This window comes from Crocuta crocuta, unplaced genomic scaffold, assembly GCF_008692635.1.
Source record: "Crocuta crocuta isolate KB4526 unplaced genomic scaffold, BGI_CrCroc_1.0 scaffold24, whole genome shotgun sequence".
In the NCBI taxonomy this organism is placed as follows: Eukaryota; Metazoa; Chordata; class Mammalia; order Carnivora; family Hyaenidae; genus Crocuta; species Crocuta crocuta.
Window position 1 is genome coordinate 553,359 of NW_027530974.1, and position 19,085 is coordinate 572,443.

A 19,085-nucleotide genomic window follows, 5' to 3' on the forward strand; every position below is an offset into this window, starting at 1 on the left:
GTGTCCATTCAGGCCAGATTGTGCTGACAGGTGGGTTATGAGAAACATGTGATTTTTCCAGAGCTTTCTGGGTTTTGAAATCCTGGACAAGAGGCGGTGGGCTGCGAAGGGTGGTAGGCAGCACTTGAGAAGTGCAGGCATTACAGAAAAATGAAAGAGGGAACGACTTCATTCAGTCTTGGGAATTGGAGGAAGCTTCCCAGAAGAACTACCCATGAGTCCAAGCCCCGAGGAAGGAGGAGAGTTAGCTGAAGGACTGTTTGGGAATGGGGTGGGTAGAGGGAAGGGATGTCATGTCAGAGTCCTGGGAAGTGGCATCCCCAGTCACCCCAGGGATGGAGCCAGACAGTAACAGAAGGGCAGGCAGTGAGGCAAGAAGGCCATGTGAGAAAAGGAGTGCATCCGAAGGCCTGAGGCTGGGAGGAACAGGGTCAGATCTGCACTTTTAAAACAAGGTTGTGGTGGTTTTGCACTGATGATTCTGAGGAAGGGCCAGGGAAAGGGATGAAAGTAGGAGGTGAAACTGGCTGCACTGGAGGCGGTGATACACTCACGGGCCATTCAGGAATCAAGATCAAAGGTTTGCTAGAGGAAGGAGGCCATGAAGAAAAGGATGAAGCCCAGGGAAACATCCAGGTTTTTCTGTTCACTTGTTCTAATCTGAGGCCCTGTGAAAAATACTTATCTTTTTCCTCATGCTTTTATGTTAACTGATGAGAACATCTCTGGGATCTGTGACTAACATTTTTTTTCCTTTCCATTTTAAGGTAATATGTGTTCATCAGCAAATATTTAGAAAATATAGTACATTAGAGAGAAAGATCCCTTAAGGGTGTATCATCAAAACAGTGTTCACATTTGTGCTGAAATGAAGCCCGAATACAAGAGAAGTCTGAAGAATGTGACTGAATGATTATTTCCTTCTAGCTTTTTCTTACTTTTCTTATATGGTTGTGATAATATTGTTTGTACGTTTTTTCTTAAAAAAATTTTTTTTTATGTCTTTATTTTATTTTGAGAGACAGACAGAGAGCGAGCAGGGGAGGGGGAGAGCACAGAGCCCGATGCGGGGCTCGAAACCACAGACTGTGAGATCATGACCTGAGCCGAAGTTGGACATTTAACCAACTTAGCTACCCAGGCACCCCTGTTTGTACATTTTCAATACTGCTTTTCTTACTTAACATTTTATCTCAAACAAATCTGAATGAATGCAGCTTTTAGAGGCTTTGGTGCCTTACGTCAATTTGAAGTATCCTACACAATTATCTTTTATGATTGAACACTAGGTTGTCCAACAGATCTCTAAGCCTTAAGGAAATTATTTAAAATTTTTTAAATGTTTTATTTATTTCTGAGAGAGAGACTGTGTGAGCAGGGGAGGGTCAGAGAGAGAGAGGGAGACAGAATATGAGGCAGGCTCCAGGCTCTGAGCTAGCTGTCAGCACAGAGCCCAATGCAGGGCTTGAACCCATGAACCGTGAGACCATTACCTGAGACGAAGTCAGATGCTTAACCGACTGAGCCACCCAGGCGCCCCAAGGAAATTATTTTAAAGGCAAACATTCATGACAATATTTTAGGGGAGGCGAGGAAGTGTTTGGCATCTCTTACTAGGTCCTAGCTTCTAACTTTCCAAATTCTCTTGCTGTCAACTGAACCGGGCATGGAAACATTTATAACTGGTGGTTTGTGGATAACAGAGTAGTATTTTAGCAGTTAAGTGAATCTCAAGTTTCAGTACCTCTCCAATGTTGTTTATCCAAAATTTCAATATTATTATTGGTTGGGAATAGAAGGAATTAAAATTACATCTCCATTGTGCCCACCAGAACCACGTCTCTGTTAACCATGCTTTTTATGTGATTTCAAGAAAGCAAAACCAACCCATAAGGTTTCGGGGTCAAAACGTGGGCCAAAAAGATTGTGATTTTGAAAAATATCTATCTTTCCATTCATCTTTATATTGCTGAAAAATACTTCTGGGTCTCATAGAAGGGGGAGAGGAGACTTTAAAGATAGACTGAATAGCCATACAATTCAGAGAAGTAAGGAGAGGACAACTTTCTTAAAGGCTCTGTTTCAGACCACTGTTATCTTGTCCAGGAGGGAGGCACTCTGTGGAAGTGCCCTCTGTATTCCCCAGGGCAGCCCTCAAACAGAGTGACCACACAGAGCTCTGGCTAGAGGAACATCTGTTGTTCANATAACCTAGATTTGGAATTCAGAACATGTGCTTAAATAGAAAAAAAAGTTATATATGGTAATTAGGTGCAGTTAAAATATTTTATTAGTATTTTTAATATGTTATTGGGAAGATAGATGTTTGTTGGGCAGTGCTGGGCCCCAATATCATTTAAATGTGCTTTATGGGAGGAAAATGTTTTTGAGTATGAACTCTGTTATTATTCTAAAGATTTCACAAAATAGGCTATGCCCTTAGTACTCACAGAGGTAATTATATTTTCTTAAACATTTTCTGGAATAAGGCATAAATCAATGAAATAATAATAAACAAATACATTGTTCATCCATTTTTAATGGCAGAGAGAGGAAACAACCAGGAGCACCAAGTGGGAAAGGTGCCCATCCACACCCTCCTAAGGCTTGAAGGGCCATAAAGAGTGAGCCATTTGTTCACCATTCACAGAAAGTGTGTGAAACAAAACATGGCATCTTTATATATCTCACAGGTAGGGGGGAAACAACTAGAAGGCCATAACTCTGTAGATGCTGGAAATGTCACTCTTTTGCATTCCTAGCAAGCTGTGGGGCATGTTCAGAGAGGCAGAAGGGAGGAGGAATGGGGAAGGGGGACCCTTCCGACCTTACAGTTGGAATCCCTCTGGGGGCACTGTTGGTACAGTGGCAGTGAGAAGAACAAACATGTCACATGGGGTGGGTCCAAATCTGAACTGCTCAGGGATAAAGAAGTAGCTGTGCAATGAAGTATGATATTAATAATAATACAGTTAAGCTATGAAGAAGGTGTTGGGGAGAAAGTCCCATTGCATCAGATAAGTGGTCCATAAAATGGTTTGGATACTGGCAAAAGCAGGTTAGGTTTTCTCCCAAACTATGACTATTATAAATGCTTTGGCATATTCCTTTAAAAATTATTAAAATATTCCATTTAAATTAAAATCTAGTAGTCTATTCTAAGAATTCCAAGGGCACATTAAAGAAACAATAGTGATTGCCAGGTGGGCTTTTGGGCCTTGCTAACATTCCCCTTGAGCCTCAGGGGAAGAGCAAAAAGCCACTAGGGTCACATCTTACTATGCTGTCTCTCAGTGGCTTTGATTTCTCTTTTAAACATAAACCAGAAGCACTCCTCAAAAAGACTTTTTTACATGGTAAGTAAAATGTGAGCCAGTTACACACTAAAAGGACAAAGAGCCATTGTCAGGTGATACGGTGATGCACTCCAGCTGGGCCACTGCCCCTCCCACTTGTAGACAATTCTTCAGAACTACTAGGGGAGAGCAGCCAAATGAATAATGCTCTCTTATGGCCTGTGAATGGTTCACAGTGCCTCAACTCTGCAGGTAGACAGGACAGGTTTACATCCTCTGAACATATCACCGGACTCTGCCTGCTGGGTTTATAGTTTCAGACCATTAAGTAGGTGCAAACCCACTCACTGCAATAAAGAAAAGCTGCACTGAGAAAAAAAAGGCCAGGGAAGACCTTCACAGAATCACAGTGCCAGCCATCCCTTCTGGTGCCAGAGCTGAGGGGACCTTGGCTGGAACAGATCAAGAGCAGGTGTCCCTGAAGGCCAAGGGGCAGAAGGCAAAGTTTACAGGTGACCTAGAACACATGACCCTGGAGAAAAGGAAGGGAGGCTTAATGGAGAACCACAGCCTGGAAACCAGCTGGGCTACTACCATACAGCATGACCTTAGGCAAGTCACTCAGCCTCTTGGTGCCCCAGTTTCCCCATCTGAAATGATGATGGAGAACATAATGCTCCCCAGGCACCTGTAAGAAATAACAATGAGGTTCTGTGCTGGAAAAATCAGAGATGCAAGGCAGCAGAGATCTGTCACAGCTTCAAAATGGCAGCAAAGGCCAACACCAAGGCAAGGTGATTTGCTTCCTGCTCCTCCCCTTTACCCCCCCAGAACCTAGAAGAAGCATCAGCTAAAAACTTAGCTGATTTTCACGAGAGCAGACAGAAATGAACAAGTGATGTGGGCCAAGGCTTGACTGTTTTCTAAGGCAAGAACTTGATTCTCTGACTGCTCTTACATGGCTTTGAGACACTGCTTATGTCAGATAAGAAAGGGGAAAAGAGGAATTTATCAGGAAATCATACTGTAACTAGGATTTAAAATTAGGGCTGAGAGTTATGTTTCAAAGCCAGAACTTGAAGTTTTGGGTGAAGGAAAATGTCCCTTCTCTCAATGAAAATGGACTTTCAGTTGTAAACCTGTCTAGCTCAACTGGGGAAGAGCACCCAAGAATGAAGAGTTTGCATCTCAAGCAACAGTTGTGGCTTAACTGCAGAATTATTTCTGGAAATAGTCAATAAAAATTACATATGTATATACAATGATAACATAAAACCCCAGCCCATATAAGCTTACTTAATGTAAACGACTTCTGACCTTAAAAAATTGTTTTATATTGCCTAAGTCCCTGAAGTCTGAGTCCATGATGTACCTGGAAGCTTCCCAAGAGTCACTGCTTGTCAACATGATTATTGCAGAAGTCAGGCTGTTTACCTCCACCATGCCTGTCAAGTTGATTTTGTTTCTAAATACTCCACTTTATATTCATTCCCACCCTCCATCAGACAGGGAAGAGCATTTGTATATGTGCATATTCCTGAGAAGCCTCACCACATTATGGATGAGAATACAGCAGATATATTCATCAACTTGGTAAAGAGAATCATTTAAAAGCCATTCAGATTCTGTGCAGTATGGACCAAAGTTCTGTTTGCCACATGGGTTGAGTTGGTAGAGAGACTGTTAATATGGCATGATAAAGGCCACCATGAGAATTCAGGGCTGACATGATGTGGCATCCAGCAAGCATCTGTTGAGTAGCTGTGCTGGATAGTCACCTGAAGTAGTTGCCTTGCAAACCTGGTCCAGTCCTTTCATCTGAGTGTTTACAAATACCTGACACATTTCCTCTGTTTATAATTCTGTGACCATGACCTATTCTCTAATCTTCTCCAACACCTAGAAACAGACTCCAGGATTAAGAGAGAAAATTCCAAGAGATCAGAGGTTTGGGGCTTCACAGTAGACACAGAGGAGGTTGACTAATTCAGCCAAATTAATTCAGACTCCTTATTAGAGAAGTTTTCTTTGATAATAATCACATCAATTTATACTAAGATAGTATCTTTGGTCATAAAATCTCAATATGTTTCACAAACATTAACTTAGCCTCCCAGTACCTCTGTGTAGGTTAACATAATCACTCTTCATTTAGAAGACAAGGACCCCGAGATGATGTTAAGGTTGTAGATAGCTAAACATACAACCTTCTGATGCTGTATTCTATCTCAGCTCCTAATTATGTAACCAGAATGTTTTTTCCTTGGTGTTTCCTGTGGATGAATAAACTAATATCATTGCCAATAATTTCCATAAAAAACATATTTCTAACCTATTGTCTACAGTGGGAACTGAGGCACAAAATATCACCTACATAGATAGAAGATCCAAAAGAAATAATGACTTATCCCCTCATGTTTAAAAATAAATACATGCTTTACCTTTCAGTTTGTGATGCAGATCACAAAGTATAAAGGAATCAGAAATGAAGTTTAGCTGCTTGGAAAATTTATAAAGATGGAGGAAGGAGGAAAGAAAAGAGGTTGGATTAAAAAAGAAAGAAAGAAAAAAGAGCAACATCATGAAAATGCAGAAAAGGAGAGGAGAGTATTTCTAGGAAGCAATGGGTGTTAGTTTGGATTTCAAAATTGGTGGGCAGCAGAACAATATAAATATTTAGCTGGGAAGGGTTGAGGACAGAGTGATCTGAATTGAAATGACTGACAACTGTACATCAACATATAGGGACAATGATGCAGATGTACGAAGTTATTTGTGTTACAGAAATCTGGAAGGCAATGGCCCTCACATCCATGCTTATCCCAAAGTGATGAAACCATACATACAAGACTATGCAGAACCGAGTCACAAATATAAAACTAATAAATTAGAAGTAATATGCCCATAGTGGATGCTCTAAATGGACAAGCAACTAAATTTAGTTTTATATTTTGTCAGACAAACCCAAGTGACAGGAGATTAAGTGCCACCCTTTTCATAAATATGTTAAAGAGAGCCATGATTAAAACTACTCTCTTACCCACTGCTGTCCTTATGGGATAAGAAATGTCCTGGTTTTACTAATGGACTCTAGCGATTTATCTTTTCACTTCCTTTCTTGATCATTTGGTGGTTGCTCAGCACCATATGTAATGATTGGGTGCAAGCCCTTGCCGCTCCCAGGCACCCACTACCCACCCACACTAGGATCGGATGTGCGGGCATTGTTTGTTCAGTGTCTACTCCCTTAGGCTGCACTGCCTCCCACTACCCTCCCTCACCAGCTGAAAGAGGAGACAATGCATTGGTATCAACAGCCATCCCACCTTTAGGGCAAGTGGGAGGTGCTGATTCATGAAGAGAATATTTCATATCACCAATAGAAAAACAGCCTTTAAGATCCATGGAACCCCCCCCCCCACACCTTCACACTACATTTTACAGATGTGCCAAACTGTGAAAATGGCTTCTCTCTTATCTCAACTTGGCAGCACACAAAACAAAGGCCTCAAAAAAGAACTGCTTTGATCCACATTCTCCCTCTTTTCTGATCCATGGATTTGATCCATGGGTCCATCAGAATTATTTCTTCACATCCTCAGTATAAGGTAAAATTTTTAGCAAGAGAGCCATACTCAACCAGACCATGTCTCCTCATTTGGGAAACACAATATTAAGAAAATTATATTTTAGATATTTATTTTAGAAAGTAGGTCTGAAGCTTATTCCATTGCATCTGACTGTAATTTTTTACCAAAATGGCTGCACAACGAGGAAGACAATGCAAGCCTTAATAGGAAAATCTTCTCTGTAAGTCCAATGCTTATTTTAGAATTTAAAAAACTATTGTTCTAAACGACTATTAACTTTTTTACACAATCATATTTAAATTTTAGTCTGCACTTAAAAAAAAACCCAGAAAAACACTGAAGATTTAAGTGAGGGGGAGATAACATGCCATTAGGTTTCTGGTAGACTTTGGCTCCACAGTAAAAGTACCAGTCATTGTAGCTATTTACTGTTCTATACTTACCACTTTTTAATTTTTTTTAATGTTTATTTATTTTTGAGAGAGAGAGAGAAAGAGAGAGCAGGAGAGGGGTGGAGAGAGAGGGAGATACAGAATCCAAAGCAGGCTTCAGGCTCCAAACTGTCAGCACAAAGCCCGAGGAGGGCTCGAACTCATGAACATCGAGATCATGACCTGAGCCGAAGTCGGATGCTCAACCAACTGAGCCACCCAGGTGCCCCGATATACTCACTTTTTTATTCAAAAAGTTTTGGAGATGAAGTAGCAGAGGAACATGTACAATGCACAAAGCCAAAAGAACAACTGAGCGTCTCTTATGCTGTATGATACTCTGCTCCACAAAAACAGTCTCAGAGTAGATAAAACAAAGATGGGAGCTGCCACCAGGGCATTTCTTATTAGCAGCTCAAAATTGAAAATGCCTCTGTCTGGCAAGTGTACTCTTCTTGATTAGAAACAACCTAGCATGTCTTTTGCATATGTGATGCTATTGGTGCACTCCCTCCAAGACTTCAAAGACAACATAAGATTTCTCACATGGGCAATGCACAGCAGTGTACCCACAACACACCAGATGGATGCCAAAGGGACCTACTTTAGAGTCAGACCGTAATATCCCCATTACCAGCTCTTCCTATAAAGAGGCACCAGTAAACAACTCTGGTGGGTTGGAATGGGTTAAAAGCTTATTTGAGATGGTCTGAATTGCTTAAGAAAGAAGTTGCAGGAAGGGGAGTAGGGAAACAATCAGAAACCTCTGGAAAAAAGAATTTCAGAAAAGATGAAGAAGGAAACAAGGCAATATCAGCAAAAACATAAGACAAGAAAAGGGCAAGAAATAAAGAACTTGTGAAAAGGGGATATACAGAGATGGAGGCATATAAAAGGAATATGAATTTTGTTTACATTTTGGATGTACAGATGTAAGGCGTGAACACCTCAATACCTCATCTTGAGGTAGAATTTCAAATAGAAAGAAAAAGAGGAAAATATTTTTATACTGTTTTTGTTTTGTTTTGTTTTGTTTTTTGCTATTTGGAATTTATAGTTTGTTACAGTGTTTGAGTAATTCTGTTTATACCAGAGCCGGTTGGAAAGCACAAGAATGATCCTTCGATGTGGCATACATGCATTCATTAATTGATCCCCTTTTATATGCCAGGTACTATCCAAGGCCATCAGATGTCATACCTGCCCCCAAGGTCCCAGGTGGAAATGACACATCACAATACAATGGGACAAGTGCTTCACACGAGGTTAAGTGCTAACTTTGCCTGAAGAAATAAAAGGAGGCTTCACCAAAGGGCTGACATTTGTGCAGGGCCTTGAAACTAATAATTCATCAGTTTTTCAATATGCCCTTTGAGACTGGTAGGAAATAGTCATTGTTATGCTACAGTGGATAAAAGTAGTAAGGAGAAGTTCGAAGCTTTAAGATTTATAGAAGTGTGAGGACTGGGAATAAAAAGTGTTGAGACTTACACTTTTTAAATTTCTAATGCTAGCCAGTAGAACAGATTCAAATTACCACTACACTTTCTTTTAAATTTTAGAATTTCAATAAGGCAACATAGCACTCACTCCCTAACTTTCCAAAGCTAAAACGAATTCAGAAACAGATTAGTTTTCTTCACCATCTTGACTTAGAGAAACTTGACATATTCCCAAAAGTTCAACAAGTGGTTTTAGATGATCATCTAGGCACATTTCCTCTGGTAACCTTTTTTTTCAAAAATAATAGAAATAACTGAATCTAAAATGTATAGTGTCTTTCTAATACCACTTTCACATAGGATTAATTTAATTCTCAACAAATTCCCTGTAAGATTGGGAAACATTTCATTATAAAGTTGAAGAATATTTGGAAAAAAAACTTGCATATTTAGATTGATCTTGGAATGGCTGTTAAGGACCCATGTTTATGAGATAAACAAATGCCTCTTGTGAAAGTAAGGTCGTCTCTATTCCTGACTTTGCCCTTTAAGCAGTAAGACAGCTGTGAACTGTTTAAGAATTAGTCTCGAACACAGAACTTGTTTAACTAACATCATAGAACATGAGAAGGGCACTCTTACAGAATTTAAGACAGTTAGGGGTCAGATGTCATTGTACCACAAGGCAGATTGGTGTTCTCAGAAAGAATAGTGGCTACATACTAAAACATGGAAAGAGCCTAAGTGTCCATTAACGGATGAATGGATCAAGAANGAATACATAGAGTTTAAGGATGATGCCTTGACTGATATTAAGACTCATGACAGAAAGAAAAGAGAAGATGAGGTACAGGAAGACAAATACAAGAAGGTAAAAATACAGGAAGAAGAAGCTAGAAACAAAGGAGGAGGAGCAGCTGAGTTGCCGCAGACAGGCAGGAGGCACAGCAACACGGAACAGAGGATGTGCTGCGTGCCAAGTGGAGGCTGGGAAGGAGAGCTGGTGGTGACGAGCCTTGTTTCTCATTATTGCTGTGCGGGACAGGCTCTCTCCGTGTGACGGGCTCCCTGCCCTTTGTCTTTGCAGGCCCCTCTGGTTCATTACCTGGACACCTGCTGCCCCAACCTGGAGTGCATTCTCTCTCTTTCTCTCTCTTTCAAGCAACAAGTCTTTCCAAAACTCTACTCTAAAGCTCCCATTCTTTAGGAAGCCTGTGCTTGTTTCTTTGCCTAGTGTTCCCTCAGACTTAGGGATTATTTGTCCTCATTCACAGTTGCTCAAGTGCCTATTGGTGTTTTAGTGGTTGTTTTTTTTTGTTTTTTTTTTTTGAGTATGTACATTACTAAACTTTAAACTGATAATTAACTAGTCCCCCATTTCTTCTTTCCCATCCAAGTGACAAATAATGTGTTTTCCAAACAGAAAGCACTGTGATCCAGCAATGGGTCAAAGTGATTAAGTAAGTATTCTCTGCCAGCAACTGAATACCCCACAGCCTGAGAACCCTCAGCCTCCAGAAAGAAGACACCTCCTTCAACACCTTGATTTTACCCCAGTGGAACTTAATTCAGGCTCCTAATATTGAGAAGTGTAAGATAATATATGTGTGTAGTTTTAAGCTGCTAAGATGTGATAATTTGTTATAGCAGCAATAGGAAACCAACACAGATTTTAGACTATACAAGTGACATCTAGCTGGTTGTAAGAAGCAAGGACAAAGATAGATTTCTGCAGGGAGATTTCTGACGGAGGATGAAAGGGTGCAGTTGGCAGGTAAATGGAGCACTATGAACGTTAATGATCGCCTAATGTCTTCTCTTTGGTGGCTGCTCTCTAGCCTGCTCGGGATACTTACATTCTAGGGGTACTCACAGAACCTGCTAGATCTCAGGATCTATTATAGGTTCTGGGAATACACAGTTCAGGCAGAGTCAGAAGAGAAGGTCACTAACTCAACTCCCTAATTTTCACTGTGATCATCATTTCTGCCATAGGATCAAGAAGTACAGAGCTGGTAAGCAGCAAATAACCCTTTCTGCATGAAGTTAATAGATGCAAAGTAAAATAAATATTTAAATAAAAGACAATCTCAGGAGTTGATGAGCTCAAAGTATCCTTTCAGATGTCTCTTGATAACTAATGATTTCACAGCAGTGGGTGATGATGATAATTAATGATGACAGTAATAAAAGTGGTAATAAGCAGCACAAAGTATCTTATATCTATATAAGCTCTTTCATCTTTAAGAATTCTAAAATGCTTTGTAACCTTCCAGGACATATCAATATGAAATGAGGTCTCTGCTTATATCTGACATTCAGTTTTGCCTGGACTCAGATGTAGTAATCATCTGCCAGTTAATATAAACTCTTTAGTTAGCTCCTTAAGGAGACTTGAAGGCCAGGGATAATCATCAAGGATGGCAGACACTTTAGTCTGGCTCTACGGCTCTTGGACACAGATGCTTGGTTTGTGAATTCTGTAACTTTTTAAAAAATGTTTATTTATTTTGAGAGAGAGAGAAAGAGAGAGAGAGAGAGCAGGGTAGAGGCAGAGATGGAGAGAGAGAATCCCAGACAGGCTCCACGCTGTCAACACAGAGCCCAAGTAGGGGCTCCATCTCACCAATGTGAGATCATGACCTGAGCTGAAGTCAAGAGTCAGACGCTTAACTGACTGAGCCACTCAGATGCCCCAGAGTTCTGTGAATTCTTAACGTACTTTTTCAAAATATGTTTCTGAGACTTATCTCCTAGAATTCAAACTTGCCTGGCTTTGTGACTAGCTCTTTGTTCATGCTCTTCTTTCCTCCCACCTACCATGCCCTCTTTCAGGGTGCTCATCTCAGAGCTTCAACTCTTACTTTTGCATAACTAGCCCTAAGTCTGACCTCTTTTCCTTTACACCAGGCCTCTGGCTCCAACTCCTGCTTGATATTGCTATGTGGATATCCCTAAGGCACCATGAATGTGATAGAACTCCTTGACACCTCCCGCTGCAAACAGAGTCCCCTTTCTACATCTCTGATGTGGGTTCTGGCATCATTATCTCCCACCTGTCATCACTGTTCAGCCTCTACTCCAGGGAGTCACCTTCAGTTCCTCTCTGTCATCCACATGTCACCATCCAATCCATACCTAATCCTGTGGTCACCATCTCTGCAATGTCCTGGCATCTGTCACCAATTTTCTCGCCTCCGCTGCCCTGGTTCAGTTAGCTTCTTCTTATACCTGCATTTGACTGTCCCAATAGCTTCCTAGCTCCTCCCCCTCATTTGTCTGAGAGTTACCATCGGACAAGAATATTATCTCATTCATCTTTACATTTCTCACAGAGAGACTAGAACTTATCTCCATGGTAGAAATTCAGTAAACATTCTTTTTGGATTGAATCTCTAAGTCCTCAATCATATAAAGATATTTTACTTTATATATATACTGACATATTTTGGAGAGGCTAAAGGTAAATAAGAGTTATATTTTAAATGTACACAATGGGCATACTATTTTTAAAGGATTCTGGTAATAAATCCTAAAATTAGAGAATCTTTTAGTACCTTAGAAACCTACTTATTTCTAAGTTTAGATATTCTTTTTAAAAAATTTTAACATTTATTTATTTTGAGAGAGAGAGAGATAGTGAATGGGGGGGAGGAGGAAGAGGAGGAGGAGGAGGAGGAGAAGGAGAGAGAAAGAGAGAGAGAGAGAGGATACCAAGCAGGCTCTGCACCGTCAGTGCAGAATCTGATGCAGGGCTTGCACCCATCAACGGGTGATCATGACCTGAGCTGAAATCAAGAGTGAGATGCTCGGGGTACCTAGGTGGCTCAGTCGGTTAAGTGTCCAACTTTAGCTCAGGTCATGATCTCATGGTTGGGAAGTTTGAGCCCTGGATCAGGCTCTGAGCTATCAGCACAGAAGCCTGTTTTGGATTCTGTATCTCCCTCTTTCTCTGCCCCTTCCTCACTCATGGTCTGTCTCTCTCTCCCCTCAAAAAAAAAAAAAAAANAAAAACAAAGTCAGATGCTCAACTGACTGAACCACCCAGGTGCCCCTAAGTTTAGATATTCTTACACCAGCTTTTCATGAAGCAGTGCACACCTGATTTATCAAAGAAACCAGCAAATTTACCACAGTATTTCAAAATGTACAAATTGGATTTTGCTATTCAGGACAGTGCCTATACTGAACAGCAGCGGAATGGAGCTGGGTATTTACCAGCAGGCCAACCACCTAATGTATAATTATCTAGGAGGCAGTTCAGAGCCACTAAGTTAGACCATCAACTGTGCATACCAACTTGGAGGTTTCTGGCAAAAGCAGTAAAATGAGTTCTCACCTTTGCTGGTAGATGTGACAGTGAATGAAGAAACCAGTCTGCCATGAGCCAAAGGCAAGGAGAATGAGGCAACAGGAGGCCGAGGGTAAGATAAAGATAGATAGGAGCCCAGAGTAAATGTACATGACTAAATTTTGGTAGACCTGAAATATTTGGAATATTTTGTTCTTCAGCAAACAAAGTTCTGGGGAAAAAAAATCAAACTTGGTAAGGAATAATTTAACTTATTGAGAAGATAAAGCAGAAAAGGATGGAGGAAGGAAACCACAGGTAGATTTATCTATAAAATCCCCATGAATAAAGATTTTTGTATTTATTTTAGGAGATAAATATAGCTTGATACAACAGGAAGAACATTGTCAATTTGTTTAAAAAACAAACAAACAGCAAAAGGGGATTTCTAAAATTCCAGAATACAGATCTCACTGGCTGGATGAAAATGAAGACGGAACAGGTGATCACACCCATGATGGATGGGCCTCCCCTAAGAAATTCTATACTTTGAGTGAGCTGCATCAGGGCTAGTTGAGGTAAAAGCTGAACTCAAGTACTAACAGTTCTTAAAAAGTAGCTGCAGAGGCTGAAACAAATTTCTAAGATTTTGTAATTTGTTTTGTAGATGTCAAGAGGTCAACACTGTAATTATAAATGGGGGTAGTCATTAGCTGCACAGTTTTTTTTTTTTGAAAAAAGAAAAAAATACAGATTTTATAGGAATTCCTTATTGGTGCAGAGAAAAAGCCCCCTCTATAGAAGGATACCAGAGAGTTTTTAGGACAAATAAAAAAAATTTTTAAATAAGATAAAGTATATACTTATGTATATTCATACAGATTTTATGAATCTTCAATTACATTGTTCTGATCACAATCTAATCATGAGAACTTTCAAGGAAAAACAGGATGTTGGGGGCATTATAATAAGTATGCAATTGCTATTTCATTAGATATGAAGTGCTCTTGAGGAAGGTAGCAACCAAGGAAAGAACACAGGCTTTAAGAGGAATGTTATACGCCCCTAGGGGTTCTATATGGGATCCTATGAAGTATGGAAAACATACAGTGGAATATTTGAGAATCAACTGAAGAGACTGAAACTTAAAGCTCCTTTGGTTAAGTCCAAGGAAGGAAAAGGGCAGGAAAGGTCAATGTGATTAAGGAAGGATATAAAGATTAGTATGAGGAGCCTAAGAGGGAGGCTTAAAATATATAAACAGTGATTTAGAGATATAAACTATTTATAAAATACAAGTAGTAAGAAGTTCAGAGGAAGCATTATGATGGCACATTAGAGCTAGCATCCTACTCCACTGTGACAGTTGTAAAAGCAGAGAATGCTAGGACATAAAAATTGGAAGGGGTCGTACAGAACAGCCTCTTCTTTTACAGGTCCAGGAATGCAAGAAGAAAGGGACTAGCCCTTAATTTGCTCTCTCTGCATCTTCTTACCCTAGCTCCCACCAGTCAAAACAAGGAACAAAGAAAAGCAGGAGTGGAGGGGTAGGATTAGAGCTTTGGAGGTCAGAGGATCAGGACGGGGAAGGATCAACTGGCTGTAACAGTGCTAGAGAAGATGAAGGGTTGGAATTGGGAGGATCTAATTTCCTGCTTTGGGAGGGGAAGTGTGAGAAGGTGGTTAGAACAGAGATGGGAGAGAAAGGGGACAGTTTCAAGACCCCCAGTACTCAGAGATGGAGCTGAGGGAAGCTCTAGCTGGCATTTATACACGTCCTCTGATGACAGATCAGATTCCTGAGGTCTGGAAAGTGTTACCCAGCATTATTCTAAACAGGACTATGGAATAGAGCAAGCAATTATGGGCCATTTAACTTAACATCATTTACAGAAAAATATTAGGAAAAGTTTGCAGAGGGGACAACTCGACAAGCATATGGTAATTTGATTAGAAACAGGCCACATGTTTTTACTGAAGGAAGGTGTTGTTTTAACTAGCTTGTTGGACTTCTTTGAAGTTACTGCCTTCTCAATTCTGGATTTTAACTCATGATTTTTTCTAATACCTATAAAGAATGGGAATAAACATAAAGTATCTAAGTAAACAGAACAAAAACCAATTACAATTGAGGACACTAGAGATACAATGGCAGGAAAAATGAATGTTAAAACGAATATAATAGCAAGAAAAAAATTTTAATTTACAACATCTAGTAGCATTTAAGTCAAGATATTTTTCATGAAAAGTATGTGATTTGAATTTTGGTTTGTGAATGTATCCCCTATGCCATTTCCTAAAATACTCTGCAGAAAAAAAAAAAGATTTTTGTTAGTTTAACTGAAAAAACAAAAAACAAAACAAAAACAAAAAACAAAACAAAAACAAAACTCAGCCTTTTTTTTCCCTTAAATGGATTGGTTTTTGGTGTGGTTAAAAATTCAGCACATTCAAACAAATTTCTCATTAATCCAACCTTTGCAAATTTTCCAAGTGAAAAATTCTTAAAATGAAGACATCCTCATGATTATTTTAAACTAAGTAATAAATCAATATTATAATTTCCATACCACTGAAGAGCTACTAAAGCTTCAGAAGGAGAATCAGAAAAGATAAAAATCAAGAATAAAAATATCAATGTACTTATTAATGTTGGCTTGAGGCCTTTATTATGCTTATCTACTTTTTACTGGTTAATCTGTACAATTTACCATGTGAAATTGTACTTTTAAAAAGGTACTAGATTTAAGTAACTGATCTATACCTCTTTCTACATGTACAATTTCCACAATGGTGGGGAATGTGTCTGTTTTGTTCATGGGCCTAAGGTAGTGTTTAGTAAATATTTGGTAAATGAATGAATACATAAATAACAAGAATAGCATCAATATTCGGTATTTTACTGTGTGCCAGATACTATTTTAATAAGCATTTTGTATAATTGACTATTAATTCTTCAATACTGCTATAGACTTCTTGCTTTCCTATTGATTCTATTTTTAAAGACAAGGAAACAGAGGCACTGAAAAATTGAGTAACTTGCGTAATGTTACACAGCTAATCACCGGCAGTTTTTGAACTCAGGCATTCTGGCCTTATGGCCTACACTTAGGCATGACACTACTTCTCTCTGAATGAAGCACATTGCAACGAGTCTGTGTATAAATGGGTACACATATAGGAAATTATATACAAGAGAGGATATTTAAGAGACACAGAACTCAAGTGTTAATACTGCCACCACCAGATACTGGAAATCAGGGGCAATGGGAGATTTAAAGTCTGATGTCTAGGATCAAGATCTTCACAGAGGCAAACTTAACATTTAAAGGAAACATAGAGGTTGATAGGTAAAGAACTAAAAGACTGTGATTCCATTCAGCTCTAATTGGATGCCAGAGTCCTTAGCTCAGAGCAAAAACTTTCAAGACCTTCCATGTTGGTAACAGAAGCAAGATTTAAGGTTTTTTGGTGGCTAAGTCAACGAGGACAAAAATTACTGGTACATGTGGAAGTATGTTCTATATGGCATCATCAGTGGTCTCTTCTGGGGTAGTGCTGTCCTATGCGGAGTAAAGAGGCTTTCTCAAAACTAGCCTGACTCTTATCCAAAAAACAACATAAACTTCTAAATCCCTATAGCTGCATTAGGGTATTGATGTTCTGAGACATGATATGTCCTTATCATTTTTTCAAATTTTCTTGATGGTATATTTTTTCCCTAGCAGTCATTTTGGAACCATTTGACTGTTAAGAAGGTTTAGTTTATGTTTTTGGCTTCAGAGTGCCCTATATGCTGAAAATCTTGGAGGATGCATGATTAAAGCTAGTCAGGAGATCAGACTTAAAGAATTCAAGGAAGAAAGGAAAAAAGCCTCTGGCGCTTGCAAGATGGATTTAAGACACTTACATGGGAAGGATCCAGTTTAGACCTGGGAAAATTCCTTGTTCACCCTACACTGAGTGCTGACAAACCTCAGAGAAACTGGGTGCTTTTCAGGACTCATGCTGAATGACTCTAGATGTGTTGGTTATTAAGGCCCCACACCTAAGTGAAAGCTCATTTACAAGTCAGTCTCCAGTTCTGGTCACCTTTCAACTAGAACAATACTATCACCCCTAAGGCAATTCAATATAAGTCTGTCAAGCTGGTCCAAGTTTTGGAAAACTTGTTGTTTTGAGAAATGAGGTTAAAAGTTTAGTTTCACTATACAAGAAAAGCTTGTCCAACAGAATATCGAGTTGAAGTGGAGTGAACAAAAATGATCGCAGCCTAAAGGCTTAGAAAGATGAAATGTAGTTAAAAATCCTAAATCAAGCAGGGAATCCCACATCAAAAGGGAATCTGGGGAGAGAGCTCCATCTCAGGTGACAAAAGCAAGCAAGCATATGAAATAAGATGTACTAACGTACAACAACATTAGCGTAAACAGAATTGCAGAACAGGTATGATGATGACATTTGAATGGACAAGAGAAATGAGGAGGGATGCAGTGTCGGGGCAGGAAAGAGGGGTCGATACGGACTCTAAGAACTGTCTTGTTAGTCCAAGGGTCCTTTTCCTGTTCAACAAATTCTTTTGTTTTGTGTCCTTATCAATTCCCCACCTTGCCTAAGTAAGAATGACAGACAAGCCATTCTTAATGACTTCCTTGCTTTTGAAACTATTTTGGTGTCAGAGAGAGAAAGAACCATGTTTCAGTTGTTACAAGGATGGAGGTTTCTGTCGGCTCGGTAAATTTTCCACTCTGAGATGACAATTTTTGTTCATGAGGACAGAAACAAATTCATCCATTTATGTGATCTGTGCAATGGTCTGGAAAAATGACACCCTTGTGGCACCTCTTTAGGACAGGGAAACAAATGCCAGTGCGGCTAGGGGGCTCCACAGACAGGCATTCCTTGCGGTGTCAGCAGGAGTGTACTGGTATCTTCCTCCCCCAGAGACGGAGCACATCCTCTCCTTGGCACACCCACTTGCCATTAGCACAGGGAACCATTGTTCACTGTGTGTTAGAGACCCAGCCACGCCCTGTGCCAGGACAATACACTGACTCTATGGCTCTAGTCTCTAAGCACTGCTGATTTCCTTTCCTTTTTACTTCCTCCTGTGTGTCAGAGTACATGAAATGAAGTTTATTCTTTTGTTAAAAAAGACATTTTAGAGGTGGTTACTGATGACATACTCACTGTCAGCCTCTCTTCTCTGGGGTTTTCCTAATCTCTGAAAGGTTGTACAATGTAGAAGTTTCAAAGCACAGATAAAACAGTTCTATTTTTGCAGTTAACGTACATTTCATTAGGAAAGCTCTGAACTTCTCTCTGAAGATGCTGTTTTTGATTATCTTTAGATCTACTTAACATGCTGGGTTTTGTCACCATAGTGTGAAGGTAGACCACATTAAAGTGACAGCACCAAGCTAAAAACCTTTATAAATTTGGGAAAGGAGGATAATAGGTGCTAACAATCTATAGGTCATTTCTTAATATAGAAAACTTTTGTATTCATTCACCCATCAGTCAACATTTATTAACCACCTACTTATCATAGCCTAAGATATTTAAAAAAAAAGTCCTTATCCTCAAAGAATTCACAGTTTGGTAAAAAGAGAAGGTCATGTAAACAAAGGAGTATAATAAATTATAATAGGTGCTATAGCATGATTATGGATATCATATAATGTAGATACAAATGAAGGAGGTAGTAGTATATTGACCAGAAAAGGATTCATAGGCAGGACAGTACATGAGCTAAATCTTAACAAAATGTACAGGGGGACTGTTTATGGCTTAGGTTTGTGTGGGTGCATGTGAGCGCATGTGAGTGTGTGTACATGTGTGAGTGTATGTGCATATGGGAAAGTATGTAGCTCTTCTGGTCTTGAGATCTTGCATGTCATGGAGGGCCTTGTAAGTCAGACATCCTGTATCAGGGATCAGCTACTAAAGCTAATAATGTGAGGAGACTTGCCTTGGATAGAGTCTCTGTTTCTCAGAACAACTATTTCCTTGGCTGTATTTTACCCTTGTTTCCT

At 39.6% G+C, this 19,085-nt stretch overlaps 1 protein-coding gene across 1 annotated transcript in view; it reads right to left on the bottom strand.

The window, feature by feature from the left end:
- Positions 1–17,257: 17,257 nt before the first annotated feature.
- The window catches only part of GMDS (GDP-mannose 4,6-dehydratase), a 536,248-nt gene continuing 534,420 nt past the window's right edge, over positions 17,258–19,085 (bottom strand). Inside the window, exon 10 of the mRNA XM_077769970.1 lies at positions 17,258–17,323. Coding sequence (XP_077626096.1) covers positions 17,258–17,323 — 66 coding nt within the window. The remainder of the gene's footprint in view (positions 17,324–19,085) is intronic.